General features: G+C 42.3%; 2 protein-coding genes across 2 annotated transcripts in view; both read left to right on the forward strand.

Annotated features, from left to right (window-relative positions):
• LOC141771955 (ERC protein 2) overlaps positions 1–2,573 on the forward strand; it is a 177,140-nt gene extending 174,567 nt beyond the window's left edge. The window contains exon 20 of the mRNA XM_074642504.1: positions 1,214–2,573. The gene's annotated coding sequence lies outside the window, so the exon portion shown is untranslated. The remainder of the gene's footprint in view (positions 1–1,213) is intronic.
• A 1,470-nt stretch (positions 2,574–4,043) lies between these two features.
• Positions 4,044–16,142, forward strand: wnt5a (wingless-type MMTV integration site family, member 5a). The gene is made up of 5 exons (XM_074644202.1): positions 4,044–5,086; positions 8,169–8,318; positions 10,337–10,584; positions 13,329–13,621; positions 14,222–16,142. The coding sequence occupies exons 2-5, from the start codon at positions 8,182–8,184 to the stop codon at positions 14,678–14,680; spliced, it is 1,137 nt and encodes a 378-aa protein (XP_074500303.1). The 5' UTR covers positions 4,044–5,086; positions 8,169–8,181; the 3' UTR covers positions 14,681–16,142.
• The last annotated feature ends 525 nt before the right edge of the window (positions 16,143–16,667 follow it).

Consider the following 16,667-nt stretch of genomic DNA (forward strand, 5'->3'; position numbering starts at 1 on the left):
ACATTCAAGATTTTCGGGATCATTACTCAGGTCAAATCATCTCTATCACAACATTTTCCCCCGACGTTACCTGTGAACGTCTCCGGTCCCCCCAACAAACACAGTTTGTATTAATGTTCTATCACTCTGCCCTCTCTAAGTGACTGATGATAACGTCTTCGGTGATTGGTAGTTATTTTGGGGCCTGTTTGCTCAGCCAATGAGGCGCCCCCAGCGAGCTAGACATACATCATTGTTTCTTTTTTTTTTTCCACAACCTAACCCTCAGGAAAAGAAGTGAGTTGTTGCTGACTGCTATGCGGCCTGAATAACAGACACACTGCGATAGAGTTTTTTTTTATTTTATTTTTTTTATTAATGAGCACTTGATGTCTGGGCTGTTGCCAACTGCATTTAGAGCAGTCTTAAGGACCTCTGGAGGCTCGCCAGACAGTTAGAGGAGGAAAATGGTCAACCTAAAGCTAAGAAAAAGCAAAACATCTACACTGGACTTGAGTGTCTGAGTTCTCTTTGTCCATTACCATGCAATGTAATTGTATGATGTCACCTTTTAGGAGAGAAATTTGTTAAAAAACAACCTAATGCTTAATTTATACTTCTGCGGAAAAAAGCTTGTATGGAGCTCCCACAGAGCTGCAGAAATGGTTTGCGCACCTCGCAGAGACGCATCGTGCACCTCCTGAAAAATGTGACTACGCGCCAGGCACCGTGGACGCCGCAGAAGTTTGAATGGACATCAGAGCCGTGAAGTGGGAGTTCCAGACAAGTACCTCACATCCCTTACAACAACAACCTTCTTAATCCTAGGCACAGGAGCTCCTCCTCACCATCCCAACTCTCCCATCATTTTTTTCCCCAGCCATGGAGTCCATCCATCCAACCATTATCTGTAACCACTTATCCTATTCCTAAACTTATATGGAACTATTGAATCACGTCTATCAAAGACAAACAAATCAAAGACTGCCTGACGAAAAGATTTGAAAACCGCGGGTCCAAAATCAAAAAGAAATTACACGCTACGCGCAATCTGCAGCAGTACTACGTATGCCTGGCGTGCACCTGCCCGCACAGGACGCATAGGCGCACAGCCGCAGGAGTATAAATCAAGCATAAGATCCTTGGCTAGATGATGCATCTTCATATCCCTGTGAGGATTTGTTTTTAATTTTTTGTGGTTGACCTCTCATACTGATTATGTTTCTTTCCACAGCTACTTGTAGAGCCAAGAGGTTCAAGAGCTACACCTGCAAGTATACACACTGACCCTCCCCACCATCATGACCAACAAACAGACATATAAACAGATGAACACATACTCCAGGACCATTTCAATGTATCGTGGACAAGCTCAGCGTTCAGCCGGTGAGAAATTCTCCCCGTCCTACCGACGAATGTCACCTTCGCTGACAAATGCAGTGGCCCCCGGAGGGTGGGTGAATGTCCCTCACAGGACCATCAGTCATCAGTGTGGAGCTTCAAGGTATTGGCAAGCGGCCTTCATTTCCCTAGCTGTTTTCAATAGACTGAGAGCTGGATTCATTTTACAGTACTGCGGTGCTACAGAGCTCTGGCTTCACATCAACCGGCAATCACTCCACCACTGTCGACTACTGGTGCGGCTAAGCTGAGCCAGTGGAACTAGCCGTAAACCCATGCCAATCCTGGACCGGTTTATGATGGCATGAATGTGTTTACTTCTGCAGCTAAATATCCGACTTTTGTAAATATAACAACATGGACCTCAAAATCCTCGATCCACAGAAACCTTCTCAATGTACCGTGCCAAAGGAGACGACCCCATCTGCTGAAACAAATGACTGAAATGGGACTGCATCTGAATCACTCGAACTAAACCGCCCTGCTTACTCATTTTTTTGACTATCTCCCACTTCCTGCTGAGAGATCAACAAGAAAAAAGGGCGAATTTGGGCTTAAAGATGCCAGTTTGAGGATCAGCTTGCACCTTCCCTAAAAAAATCAGGACCCTTATTAACAGGGGAAGGAAACACGGCTGACCTCAAATGAGCCAGCTTTACTGTAAGAACAGTCTGTTTATACATTTCTCCTTGTGTTCTTTTAGCCTGCTGTGCGTTTGTTTAATGAACCACTATCATGTTCTGTTAGCTTTTCTACATCCGATTTTGAGTGCCACTCTTCTTCTTTTTAGGAAGTTTTAACAGCTGTGCGTGACTTATTATGCCGATGAGTGATGTATTATTTTGTCGTCTTATTTGTTGATCCTGTGAATCTGAAGTGACTTGCATTTTAAAAAGCACTGTGTCATTACTCTTTTTATCACTGTACTGGAGGTTGCTGATAATGTGCAGTGTTGTGTTTTCAACAGTATAACAGCGTTTCCATTTTGGCCCTTACCTAACATGTACAGTTTTTGTACAGCATGTGTGCGTGTGTGTGTGTGTGTGTGGTTTCATGCTGCTGTCATGATTGTGATGACTGTGAAAGTTTGGGGGGTAACAGTATTCGCCCCTCGACTCGCTCCACAGTGTTTTGCGGTGGTCAGCTGGTTTCTGTTGTTTGAATAAAAGTTGTTTTCACAAGAACTGCAACATGTGTTTTATCAGAAAGACAATAATGTGAACATTGACATCGGCAGTGTTATTGGTAAAATTGAGCGCAACAATGGGTATTTTCACAAGATTAAAGTTTCACCGCCACTAAATGGGAACTACAACAATAGACTCTTGCACTGCCCAAGAAAGAATTCTCCCCAGTTTTCATGGTCTACCAATTCTCTCTCTCTCTCTCTCTCTCTCTCTCTCTCTCTTTCTCTCTTTCTCTCCCTCTCATAAACTCAGCCAGATGTTGCCCAGTTTTCTTCCATGGGGAACGAGGGGGGATGGAGGAGGAGGAGGAGGGGTTGATGGAGGAGGGAGGGGTAGCGAGGCATGGTGAGGGATCAGAAATGTGGCTGAGCATGTTTTAAGTGCTCTTTGACGCAGTCGCAGCCTCCAGCATCCACCACGGTAACATTAGCTGGGAACAGAACTCTTGCACGATTTGCAGGCACTTCACAATCAATTCTTGCCACAGGTATTCACGGTCACATTCCTAAAGGAGATGCACACTTTGTGGAAAAATGTGACAAAATGACGCATTACGAGTTATCTTAAAACATTTTTTTGGGGGGATGGAATCAGCTTTATTCTTGTTACTGATCTTTTTTTTCATTACAGATGCACTTGAGCCGCTTAGAAGTACGTTTTTCATGTACAATTCTGTTTTGTTTTATACGCATAATTTACATTTATATACTCCCTTCATTTACATAAGGGTTAAGGGACTCATACTGATCACCTGAGGCAACTCCTTATTTGGGCACGCAGCCAGATATCCAGGTGACCCCTTCCATTAATTTTACCCATTGTTTCACTGACTGTTATTCTATCTCTATTTCCTCAATCCAGGTGAAATTCTGTCCAGCGCGATTGGGAAAACAAAACAGCTTTCACCCTTGAATGCCTTTCAGTGTGCACCGACTTGAGAAATCTACAGTGACACTCTATGTGAAACTATTAAACACTTTGACCTCTGACCTCTCATCGTATAGGGGTCATTTGAAACATATCGAACTGTAAGCCGAGGGGATTCCTGCAGCATGTTTTTGAGATAATGTACCATAAAAATAATAATTACCGTAATGATCCGTAATGCTCACAGCAGGCCCTGCAGGTGATGAGAGCAGCCTGTATAAGCACAACGATATGGACCTGCTTGTCTTGATTTTTTACTGAGTGGTAACTCGATCTTGCTTGCCAGTGAAAATCCTAACTCTGCCTCTCTGGTATGGATAGGGTAATAGCCTCGGGTGCTTTATAAGTTTATTTTAGGTAATAGAGACGCTTGTTTTGTTACAGCCTGTTCCGCCCTCTCTCTCCACAATTTCACCTACACTCAAATTCCTTTGCTTCTTGCAAGTTGGTGACTGGAAGAAGAAGAAAAAAGAGGGATTTGTGGGGAGAAATGTGATGCGCATGCGCCATCTGAAGGGTTTTGCGCCGCGCATCCATGCTGCAGTGTGCTAGTTTGTGAGAGGAGGCGACTGAAGCAGGTGAGAGAGAGAGAGAGAGAGAGAGAAGCAGAGAGAGGGAGGGATACTTTTCTGCACTTCCAAGACACACAGACACACACATTACGGTGTGGGAAGGACGACAGACTCGGAGCTTCTCAGCAAAAAGCCGCTGTTGTTCGTTCACACGCTGTGCTCTTCTCTTTTCCTCCCTCCTTTTGGCACCGTGCGCACTCAGCCAAGCCGCACTGTTTGGAGATAGTCCGCGCGGAAAGTTTTTTTTTTTTGGAGCATATACTGTCTGGAGCCGATTAATTGTGTGGCATCTGTTTTTTTTTTTCTTCCTTTTTTGTTTTTTTTATACGAGGCGGATGACTTACTTTTTTTGCATGTGAAGACTTTTTTTTAAAGTCGAGCTGAGAGGGATTGTCAAAGTGGTGTTTTTTTTTGTTGTGCCACATAATGGAAGGTAAATTGACAAGTCGTTTGTGGCGAGGAGGAGCACCGTGTGGATCATTCCGCAGGTAAAAAAAAAAAACGCGCTATGACCTGAGAGCGTGTTTGTGGATTTTAATGTTCATGACAAGAAGTTTGACTTAGTTTTATGATCTGGGACATTTTTTTTTTTACTTGGATAGGGAGTATAAAAGTAGGCCCGCTTTCAATTAGAAGATCATCCGACGTTTCCAGCCTTAGATGGTTTTATTTGTTAATATTATAGCCGCAAAGTCACGCACTGATTCGTCAAAAGGAACTGATCATTTCCTTTTACACTGTCTTTGGACATTTCTTGCTTCCTACCAGCCCTATAAACTGTTTGGCGCACGGAGCGCATTGACTGACTGACTGATTGTTTGGTGTTCACCAAAAAAAAACACCAAACCTGAAGAACTCTTTAGCACTTTCCAAGAAATCCGGATAAAACAGAACAAAGTCTTCACTGCAGCTGTGAAAGGAGCTCTTATAAATCCACCTGGCCTGCCTGCTGTGGGGATTATTGGGTCGATATCGTCTGCAGAAAGTGGATTACAACTTCTAACGGGTCTGTGCTCTCTGGTGAGTAGTTCACTCACTTTTTTCTCCATGCAGTCGCACTTTATCTTTCAGAGTGGAAAATGTTTCAGTGGGACCTTTTTTTTTTGTTGGACTAATAATACTGATTCTTGGATGTGGACAAAAGATCTTGACAGATGTGATGTGTGAAACATGCTATCCCCTCACTGCATTGACTTTGGACCCTTTATATATATATCAGTGCCCTGCTGGGCAAAGTAATGCATTCAGAGAAAAGTATCCATAAATTATTGTTTTTTAAAAATGCATATATAAATGAGACAAAAAAATAGCCTGCTTTCTGTTTCCATTGTTAACGGTCCCCTATTTAAAGTTAGGCAATGTTCTTTGTGCTGCTTCTCCTCTTCATCAAATCCTTGTACCTGGCTCCCTCTCCTGGCTTTTTAAAACAACAGGACAGGCAGGAAAAGAGACTCATCATTTTTTGCGCTATTAAATGCAGATTATAGTTCACCAATTAGTCAGTAAATTATGGTGCCATGCAGTTTGGGAAACATTTTTTTTAATTAAATTGTTCCATGAGTTACATTTTCCCCACATACATCCATACTCCCCCCAATACCTCATTAATTGTCACCATGCATATTATCCAAAAGGCTTAAACATGCAGGCCATACTGTAAATATAATATAGGCCCAAAAGATTCACAGTTCAAGATGCATGAAAAATAGCCCATAATTCACTAAAAGTTGTAATAACTTCATGGCACCCTAATGCTTTCTTCCTTCACATTTTCACAATATTCGTTACTAAGATTATTCAAATGTTATTGTATTTAATTGTAATAATAATTTTAGATAGTTTGGTCAAAGGTTCCAGCCAGAGAAAACTGAGAAAAGACACACAACCAAAAGTGAAATAATTCCAGAAGAAAAAAAAGTTCTAATTTAAAAACCACTTTTCTTTCTTTAACTCTCAGGTTTAATGTGCATCGATTTATGGCCCTTAAAATAACCCTCTTAAATGATCCATTGCAACAGCAGCAGGCTGATGTTTTATCATCCAGATGAGGGTTTTCTAATTGCTCTCTTCCGGCCCAATTTGATGCCACTTTTACCGACAAAAATCATGCGAGGTAGTCGTCAGTCATCCAAGTGGAGTCCCAGCGAATATTTCACTCGGGTCAAATCGTTTCTAGGGGTCACGGAGCGCACGATTTACGCAGCGTGCAGTGATGCCAAAACAGCCCTATATAGGAATATATTTACGTTTAAAAAATTTTTTTTTTAAATCAATAAATATTAAGTTATGCATAGGGTTGAATAGTTTGTGCACTGAAAGGAATTCTGCAGTATTAGATTGCGAAATATTATTTCAAAAAATAAAAGCCTTTTTCTGTTTAATTGATTAATTAGTTCTCTACTCTGATTGGCTGAAACTCTGTTGTGGCATGTCAGCTAATTACACGCACCTGTGGCATTTAAATATGGATAAGCACAATGAAACCGCTGAGTCACTCCATTGTTGAGTTACTCCTAAAAAGATAAAGTCTCCTGCTGCTTGGCTGCAAAAAAAAAAATGTAATTTGTAGAACTTAATTATCTGGAAATTAAAATATATATTTTTTAAATCTGCTTGTGTTGCGCATAACAAACTCCAATTAGTTGGTTCATAATCAGTGTAAAACCGCCGCCCACTGTGGATTATTGCTCTAATTTATGTGGAAGAACATAACATAACCCCATCAACTATTACTGAAGCAGCGCACAAACTGAAAGCACATGCTCCTGTCTGTGTGTGTCTGTGTGTGTGTGTGTGTGATGGTGAATTTGGCCTGGTGTTTAATGAGTATTAGGCAGGCCCAGGTCTCCACGACTCGACCCTGGAAAATAACGCAGCGTGACAAATTAGAGCTGCTCTCTGTCCCAAAATTCTCACACACACACACACACACACACTGGAAGGCTGGCACATCGGTGTAACTCGCAAATGTTGTAGGGCTAATTATTTTTAACTCATTTAATGCCTACATATAGCAGCCAAAATATATCACCAAAGTCACGCAGTTGCTTCAGATAATTGACATTTTCCCATTTTTTTTAATTCCTTGTACTTTTCGTTAGGCTGCTCAGTATATAAGCAGGCCCAGGCGTCCTCCGCTGACGTGGCTCCTCTCAGTCCATTAATCCACAGTCAATTAATGAATATGAAAATTAATTTCAATACAATTATACACCGTTATTTTCAAATTTCATATTTAATAGCCATTTTGCAGCGTCACAATTCCTGAGAAGGAAACCATAAAAAAACAACCTCAAAATATCTTATTTTTAATTTTTTAAGTTTTATATAGGCCTGTTAAATGTTTTTTTTAATTTTGTTTAACAATTTTATTATTATTAATATTATTTCCCAAGGAATGTATCTTATTTACATATCTGATAATTAAACCTTGTATTTACAGTCGGGGCCTGCCATAGATGAAAATGAACCAGTATGGAATAAAAATAAAATGATGTGTTTTATTCTAAGCCCAATGTGTTAGATGTTATTTTTTTTTGAGTGAACCATTAAAATGAAGGCATAATTGCTTGGTTAAAATTGAGTAATTTTAATAAAACAGAAAATATGTAGGCTAAAATGCATTTAAAATAAGGCACACGCACACATAGTGTATCTGACAAGGCCTCTGTCTGTCTGTCTGTCTGTCTGTCTGTCTGTCTGTCTGTCTGTCTGTCTGTCTGTCTTTGCCTTTGTGTGTCTCTTTCTCGGAGTAAAGTGAACTGTCAGGAATGTTTCTAGCTGGGGTTTCATGGTCATTGTGTCTTCTCCGGCTGCACGTCTATCAGCCCTATGTGATTCACACTCAGACCTGCTGCCAAATGACTGCTCTGCTGTGCAAGAACTGATGGCCTCAGGGCTCTCATCACACACACACACACACACACACACACAACCACGGTGCTGTTTGCATGTAAAAGAGAGCGTTTAGATATGCATTTCTCCTGCATTCCCTTCATACATTTGACATCACAGATATCTCTTTTTCTGTGTTGTGCACTGTGTGTGTGTGTGAGACAAACATCCAGACTGACGGGCATCCTTTTTCTCTGTCCTCCCTCAGATCAATCGGCAGTATGAACCTGAGGCTGGGCTGTGTGTGTCGGCCGGTTTGCTGGCCCTTTGGCAGCGTGTTGGACTCCAGAAACTGTGTCTTTGCCGTCACACTCCTCACACTCCTCATGCAGGTGGTGGTGGAGGCCAACTCTTGGTGGTATGCATTCAATTTTCTCTCCATATATGCGGTATTTTTGTGTGTCTTAAATTTGTGCACGGTGTGTTTACTTGTGTCAGGGCCAGTGGAGATTGTCAGCTTTCAAACGGGATTTTGAAAGATGTTTTTAAAAAAGAGTTTAAAAAAGACATGAAGAAAAAAAAAGCCAGATTTAGAGTAATATTGATTAAAAAAACACATTTTGTTGGTGTTTATATTTGTCTTTTATTTAGTTTCAGAGTCAATTTCAGGCCTGTGTGTGTGTGTTTGCAAAGTACAGCTTCAGTTGCACCACATATGAAGTAACACAACATGCTGACTGTAGCACATTAGCTTTTCAGGAAGGACCTTTTTTCTCCCTTATTTTCTTTCTTCGCATATTGCCAAAACCAAAATTATGAATATTATAGAAAACATAGAATGCTGTGGTTTATGAGTCGGCGTCCAAATATGTGCAAACACGAACACCGTGTGCGACTGCGTGTACATTTGTGTGTGCGTGTGTAGACACACATCCTGCTGCCATTAAAAAAGCCTATTGAGCATGCTTAAACACTTATACACACACAGAGTACTTCTGATAGGGTAAAAATACTGTTTACCAGTCGCCATAGAAGCACTACTTAAAGCAAAACGCAACTCTTTACATCCTGTGGCGTTTTTTGTCTAATTGTGCACTTGTGTGTAATTGTGTATCCCAACTTAAGTGCTTGTAGAAGAACACGGAGCATTTACAGTAACGCTTTCAGCTTTTTTCCCCTTACGTCTAATGAGCAGATCAAAGCCAGTGGTGACATCATGCGGTGATGTCCTAATTTTATGAAAATAAAAATATTTCAAACAATTAATTTGTAGAGGATTCATGCAGAAAAACATATTTTAATGGCCTCAGCTCAGTAGGCGACTACAGTAAAGTTCAAATAATGAGACCAGTTGGGGACTCGCACATCACCACAGACCTGTTGGAAAGTTCGGAGTACAAACTGTGTGTGTGTCTTTCAGTTTCCTCTTTGAGAGGACACACAGGTGTGAATGATTTAGAGTGTCGGAGCAGCGGGCCTACTGACTGTGTCTGTGTTGATTTTTTTTTTTTTTTCTTCTTCTGTGTGCTTATGTGTGCACATGTGTATATGTTGTGTTCCCTCGCTGGCTGCTGACTTCCCCCAGTCGATCAGGTTACACTCGGGGCTAATTGTCTTTCTCTTAGGGCTCAGGGATGGGCTGCTCTAATTGTCCTGTGGCCTGGAACCAGATGCTCATACTAGTCTTCCTCTCTCTCTGTTTCAACTGTGTTTGTCCATCTCTCTTGCTCTTTCTTTCTTCCAGTCCATTTTCTTTTTCTTTCGTACATTTCTTTTTCTTTCTCACATTTTTCCGATGTGGCACTGTAAAAAGGTGTACAAAGTTCATAGCGAGTTATCCACATCTATATTTTTTGGCAAAATGCTGGACAGTTTTGCCTCCTAAGACCTCTATAAAATGAAGCAAACACAGAGGGGGGGGACATCCTTTTTCGGTTGAACTCGATTTATTATGATAAAGGGTCACAAGTTTTACCACAGTAAAAAAAAGGTTGGCAACCTCTGCTTTAAGACATTGAATAGAAAAACATTATGTTTCTTTTACCCCTTTTACTTCATGCACTCTTTATTTTACTCTACTTTTACTTTAAAGTTTCTTCATCGTTGCCCTTTTTCCCCTCCCTGACTCTTCTTTTCCTCGCTTGCCTATGCTTCCATTTACTGTATGTTCTTGGCTCCCGATTAGCACATAACTTTAAGTCCAGTGTCATTAGAGCTGAGAGTGTAACAGGTTTGACTCCATTCATTAAATAGCTGCACCTCATTTCACCGATTTTAACATGGCTTCACACATGAGAGGGAGAAACTAATCAAGTGAAATGAGCTGTTGTGAATTTGGCCGGAAAACTTGTGTTACATTTGTGTCATAAAGGCAAACGAGTGAAAACATCATGTGCCTCTCTCTCTCTCTCCCCCCCCCTCCTCACCCTCATCCAGGTCTCTGGCCATGAACCCTTTACTGATCCCGGAGGCATACATCATCGGTGCCCAGCCTCTGTGCAGCCAGCTGGTGGGCCTGTCGCAGGGCCAGAAGAAGCTGTGCCAGCTCTACCAGGACCACATGCAGTACATCGGCGAAGGCGCCAAGACGGGCATCAGAGAGTGCCAGTACCAGTTCAGACATCGGCGCTGGAACTGCAGCACGGTGGACAACTCCTCTGTTTTCGGACGGGTCATGCAAATAGGTAAAAAAAAAAGCATATATTCTTATAAACATATACGTGAACACACACAAGAGCAGATAAATACCAACATGCATGCAGCACATGCACCGGCGTTATTTAGAATCTGTACATTCTGTGTCTTTCCTTTCGTCGTTTTCCCTCTCCCTGATTCACCGACCCTCTTTTGTGTGTTTGTGCAAGTGTGTGTGTGTGTGAAATGTATGGGGCTGTTGATTCTCAGCAGCTGTGTGGAGGGAATAGTTGGTGGGTGAGGTTGCTGGATAAATCACATGTGGCTTTGGCCTGCTAAACCAGCTCCCGACATGGAGCAAGAGGGAGGCAGAGAATCTGCTTTTCCCCTGATGAATGGGAGACAATCTAATCTAGTTTAACACACACACACACACACACACACATAGATGCACACACTGCAGAGCTGGACTGTAGCTGCCCTGTATTTACAAGTAATGGGAGTGCAGTGAGTGTATGCACCAATATATCACCTTGTCAGAGATTAAACTGTCTGTCTGTGTGTGTGTATGTGTGCGTGTGCGTGCGTGCACTTCCATGCAGTGTGCTCAGATCTCTTATAGAAAGTTCAAGAGCTTTACAATCCTCTCTTAGTAATCCCCACTCTTGGATCCTATCATTTAACATGGTTTGTTTTAGTTTTCTTTGGATGTGGGCCTTCACCTCAAGGGCTAATGTAAAGGTGGTTTACCATTTATTGATCATAACTCTCCAGCTGAATTATAATGAAGCTATACAATGTCGGTGTTTTGATCGTAGCCGAGTTACAGCAGGCTCGGCTGAATAGTAGAAAGAGTCGGCTCTTGTGTCGCTAACATTCGATCTTTCAAATTCCTGCAAAGTAACACATGCAGAGGGGTTGGCGTTTTGTTCACGTCGGGGCTCTTTAAAGGGTCAGTTCACCCAAAATTCTTAAAAAATCTCGACACATTTCTCACCTACGTAGATCACACACATTTGTCCAGATTATGACATATCCATCTCTGAGATTTCTGCTCCCACCCCAATGCAATTAATGGAATAAATGGTGACTGGAATTTCGTTTATGGCGCTCACAGCTTTAGGAATAACCTTTAATGCGCTAAACAGCAATTTGTCCTCCCAGTAATAATGTTCCCATTACTCTGGATAACTCACAGGACACACTGTCAACAGTTTTTCTTGGTGACTATTTTTAGTTAGAAAGTAGTTCCACACTGAAAACTGATCACACCGAGGTCTGTAGACGGTCCCGAGTAACAGGGACACACGGTGAACTGATGCTTCAATGTGCTGTACTTGTGAGCATACCCTACGTGACATTGTATGCGCACATATGCGTGTCTCTGCGTTTTTTTACGCTACTCTTGGTGATTCCGTCCGTCTGTATCTCTGGCGCTGCCGACTCCCTCTCCACAGATCAGTCTTCATAGAAACCTCATCAGCAGCCGTTCTCCCATTCCTCTTCTCCCTCCCTGACTTTGCTCCCATCTCGGCCCACTCCGGGCCAAGTAAACATGTCCTCCCCTCTATGGCTGTCTGTCTTAAAGCCTGTCTTACTGTCTGTCTGTCTGCTGGCGTAGGACACTGCTGGTGATTTATAGCTGAGCTCCGGGGGGTGCTGCCGTGGTTGGGTTCAGACCCCTCTCCCCTGCCTGGCTTGGCTAGCTCCAGGGTGGGGTACAGGAGGAGGGAGGTAGCAGTGTGGGGGACGACAGTTTGTCTGTCCACAGGTCCACTATTAGGCCAGTATCCTCGGGCTGGATTAAAAGTAGACTAATAAATCGCCCACTCTCTCTGATCACTTCTGCTCCTGCCAGATTTTCCCACCTGAATACCTTTCAGACTTTCCACAAGGCTTCTTTATTCATATTTTCTCTTCTCCATCATTGTCTTTTTTTTCCGCCTTTTGTGATATTACGTGCATGCGTGTGTCTCCTTTTCCATTTTGCTTGCTTTTTTTTTTCTTCAATGTCTTTTTCACGACTTATCTCTTTGGTTGTCTTTTCTTTCTGCTCCCTCATCTCCCATTCTCTGTCCATCTGTTACTGTCATTAAAGCACACTCTCTGAAGGTTTGGCCCAGCAGGTATACGAGCTGTGCATTTTGATTTTGTAGCAGCCCCCGTCTTCAGTGTCAACACGCAGCCTCATAGTTTGGTCTGCTGTTTTTTTTTCTTTAGTCGCTTATCTCCTCATCTCGGTTTCCTCTTCTAGCCTGTGGCTTTGTACAGTGTACAGTGATGGCAAAAACTGCTTGTGTGTATTTTTTGTCTACCTCTTGTCTCTGTAGAGGAAATGTTGCGGTTAGATACAGTGGGAGTTAATGAGCAATGGCTCCAGGATCAGTCAGCCATGACAGATAAAGTAAAAGAACTGTTGTCACTTTCAATTTGGGTGAAATGGCAGCTGCTTGTTAAGAAGCGTCTCCGTCACTGGAGGGCGCTCTCTTCTCTCTGGCTGAAGCCCAATAACAGCAAACTGATTTCCACCGTTCAAAATGCTGGTGATGAGGAAGCCTGCAGCTCTTGGCTGAAGTGCTCTGTAATCTTAAATGTATGGTCAATGCTGTCATATGACATCACATCTCATAACACTGTAGAAAATTCTTAAAGCAGAATGATAGTGACACAGTGAGTGTAACATAAATATACATGCATAACCTACAAACGTGGAAGCAATGTGCCAAATGATGTTTCAGTTTCTTATTGTGTCAAATTTGACGTGACGTTCCCGCTTGTGTGTGTGTGTCCGCAGGCAGCCGAGAAACGGCGTTCACTTACGCCATCAGCGCGGCAGGGGTGGTGAACGCGGTGAGCCGTGCCTGCAGAGAGGGGGAGCTCTCCAGCTGCGGTTGCAGCCGTGCGGCTCGCCCCAAAGACCTGCCGCGAGACTGGCTGTGGGGCGGCTGCGGAGACAACCTCAACTACGGCTACAGGTTCTCCAAGGAGTTTGTGGACGCGCGTGAGAGGGAGAAGAGCTACCCCAAAGGCTCGTATGAGAGCGCCCGGCTGATGATGAATATTCACAATAACGAAGCTGGAAGGAGGGTAAGACAGGGGTTATATGCACACACACACACACACACACACACACACACACACAAATATCTTAAAACGCCATCAGATAACAAGCAAGCAGAGAGATATAAACTGCAGGCCCTAGAATGAGATCAACCAGTGATAGAAAGAGCAAGAGGAGTCAGAAGTGAGATAGTCCAGGTCAATGAGATAGGTCTCCGCTGATCATCTGTGTAACAGCTCTCTCAGCTCTCCCCTCCTGAGGCTTTGATCTGTGGGGAGATGGAGTCACTGGAGGCAGCTCTGGGGTTTCTTTTCCTTTTCCAAACATCTTGAAACCACCTCAAAGGAAACGTAATGCTGTTGCCAGGCTGTTCTCTTTCAAGTAGGACAAATGAGTGGACAACATTTTTATATTCGATGCACTATTGGGAGACATGGACAGGATCATTCGGCCCTTAAAGGCAAAGTGATGCCTTATGAGATCATGAGCAGCACATTGTGCAAATATTTATGCAGACAGGTCAAATTAGAAATATGAAGCATGTGTCGCTTGGACATTTTTCTGCACATGTGAATATTTTGCAAGTTCTTCATCGGGTTATTAATACGTTTTATTTCCACTCTCAGACGGTGTCGGACCTTGCCAACGTGTCCTGCAAATGCCACGGGGTGTCAGGCTCCTGCAGCCTCAAGACTTGCTGGCTGCAGCTGGCCGACTTCCGCAAGGTGGGCGACGCACTGAAGGAAAAGTACGACAGCGCTGCTTCCATGAAGCTCAACACGCGTGGAAAGCTGGTGCAGATGCACAGCAAGTTCAACGCTCCCACGAGCCACGACCTGGTGTACATCGAGTCCAGTCCGGACTACTGCCTGAAGAACCAAAGCACGGGCTCCCTGGGCACAGTGGGGCGCCTTTGCAACAAGACCTCGGAGGGCATGGATGGGTGCGAGCTGATGTGCTGCGGCCGCGGCTACGACCAGTACAAGGCCCAGATAGTGGAGCGCTGCCACTGCAAGTTCCACTGGTGCTGCTACGTCAAGTGCAAGCGCTGCACCAAAATCGTAGACCAATTTGTCTGCAAGTGAGAAGAGGAGCGTTGCCTGTGTGCGTGTTTGCTCGCAGACGATGGGCATACATCTGTGCGAGCAGAGGAGCAAAGGAGTTGAACACAGAGAGAATGGAAGAAAGAAACTATATAAATTATATTTATAGAGTTAAACAATTATGCCATTGCAAAAAGACTGACTCTTTTTTTTCAAAAAAAAAAAAAAATCGTATGTCTTCAGAAACTGAGAGTATCGTGAAATATTTATTTTGAGATTGTTATGTTTTATTTTGGCCCAGTCATCACCAGCCGATTTTAACCCATTCAAGTGCCTAAAACTGGCTGGAAATCTCGCCCCTCACCTTTTTTTTTTTAGAAAATACCATTTTTCTTGTCAGACCGATTGCGAAATTGGACTGTGCTTCCAGTTTCCTATGAGGAGTAGTGTTTTGATATGTGTGGCATAGTTGACTAAGAGGTCCTGGTTTTGTTGTTTGAGAGTGACTGTGTTGAGAGGAGAATGCGTGCTGTAGTGTATGGATGTGTTTTCATGGGCCCAGCCCCAAACCAGCCTTTACATCCTAACCGAAGTCTACTCGTCCCCTCTCACCAAACGTAGAGAAAGGAACACTGTTGGTTCGTACGAGTACAATGGGTACAATAAGAGGGCTGTTTTGGGGGATTGGGCCATTTATTAAGCTGTCCAAGAAGCCTTAGAGTTCCCCAGGTGCTGCAACAAGCCCTCCACCATTATGCACTTTGATACAGAGGCTTAAACCTGTCTGTGCGTGTCTGTTCAGCTGTTTTTTTTTTTTTTTTACTACAGTGCATCAGCAAATATATCAATATTATAGCCTACATTCTTTTCCATATTAATTCAGATTATCCATTTAACATTATTCTACAATACTTAATATGGTTTGAATATATATGGGCAATGTTGTGGTTACAGTGGTGAAATATTCCATGCTCTGTGTATATAGTATGTCTATCCAACCAATCAGTAAACTGTATTTATTTTCTTTAACCAGATCCTCCTCAAAGCTTAAAACAGAAAAAGCATCATCTCCATCATAGATCAATATTTAGTCGGGACGTTTTTAAGTCACTTTCTTTTTAGAAATTGTGCTCTCACTAATGCGGCTCTTCACTGTTTTTGTAAAGGGAAATGCACCTTATTGTTTCGACACACAAAATTTGTTCTTGTCACTCATGTTCAGCTTTTTACTGTTAACACACAAATATATAAATATATATATCACAGATGTTCAGATTTTTATCATCACCCACAGATTTCCAGTACCACTCCAGTTGACTGCTCACTATCCCTGTGATGATTCTCAATAGACAAAACTATTTCTACCAATCCAAACATGTATATTTATAAGCTTCTCCATGAATTTGAGGTTTGTTAAACGTAATGTGTTATAGCTGATATTTTGTTACTTTTTACAAATTGGCTCAATGCTCTACTTTGTTTCAATAAATATTAAATGTAAAAACCAGCAGAGAAGTTTTTCTTAATGACATAAACCGTTTCGGTAACACTTCATCTTACAGGTCGGCAAATTTCATGGTAAGTAGGTGATAATTAGCAAGTAACGTATTGGAAATTTATTTGAAATTACCCATATATTTACCTAAAAATTTAACAAAAATGACCCCAATATTATTTAACAATTATATTCTGCTATTTCCTAAAGCAGGGATAGGCATGATGCAAACGCTTTATTCCCTGGTTGATGTTTACTGGTAAGTAGATGACCTCATTTATATCTAATACATCACATCAGGGCAGCAGGGGGAGAATTGTAACCGCTTACTTTATATGTAATTTCTGCATAACAGGCATTTAAATGAATTCTTACATCTTAACTTCCAACTAGTTTCGGCAGAACTTCTGCAGAGCGGGCCACAAAATCGAAGTTAGTTTACACATTTTGGGGTATTTATTAAGAAATTTCAAAGAAGTTACTTGCTAATTTTGATCTACCAGCTATTTATTATTGCTTATTGGCAAATGGCAG

This window comes from Sebastes fasciatus, chromosome 8 (genome assembly GCF_043250625.1).
Source record: "Sebastes fasciatus isolate fSebFas1 chromosome 8, fSebFas1.pri, whole genome shotgun sequence".
NCBI lineage: Eukaryota > Metazoa > Chordata > Actinopteri > Perciformes > Sebastidae > Sebastes > Sebastes fasciatus.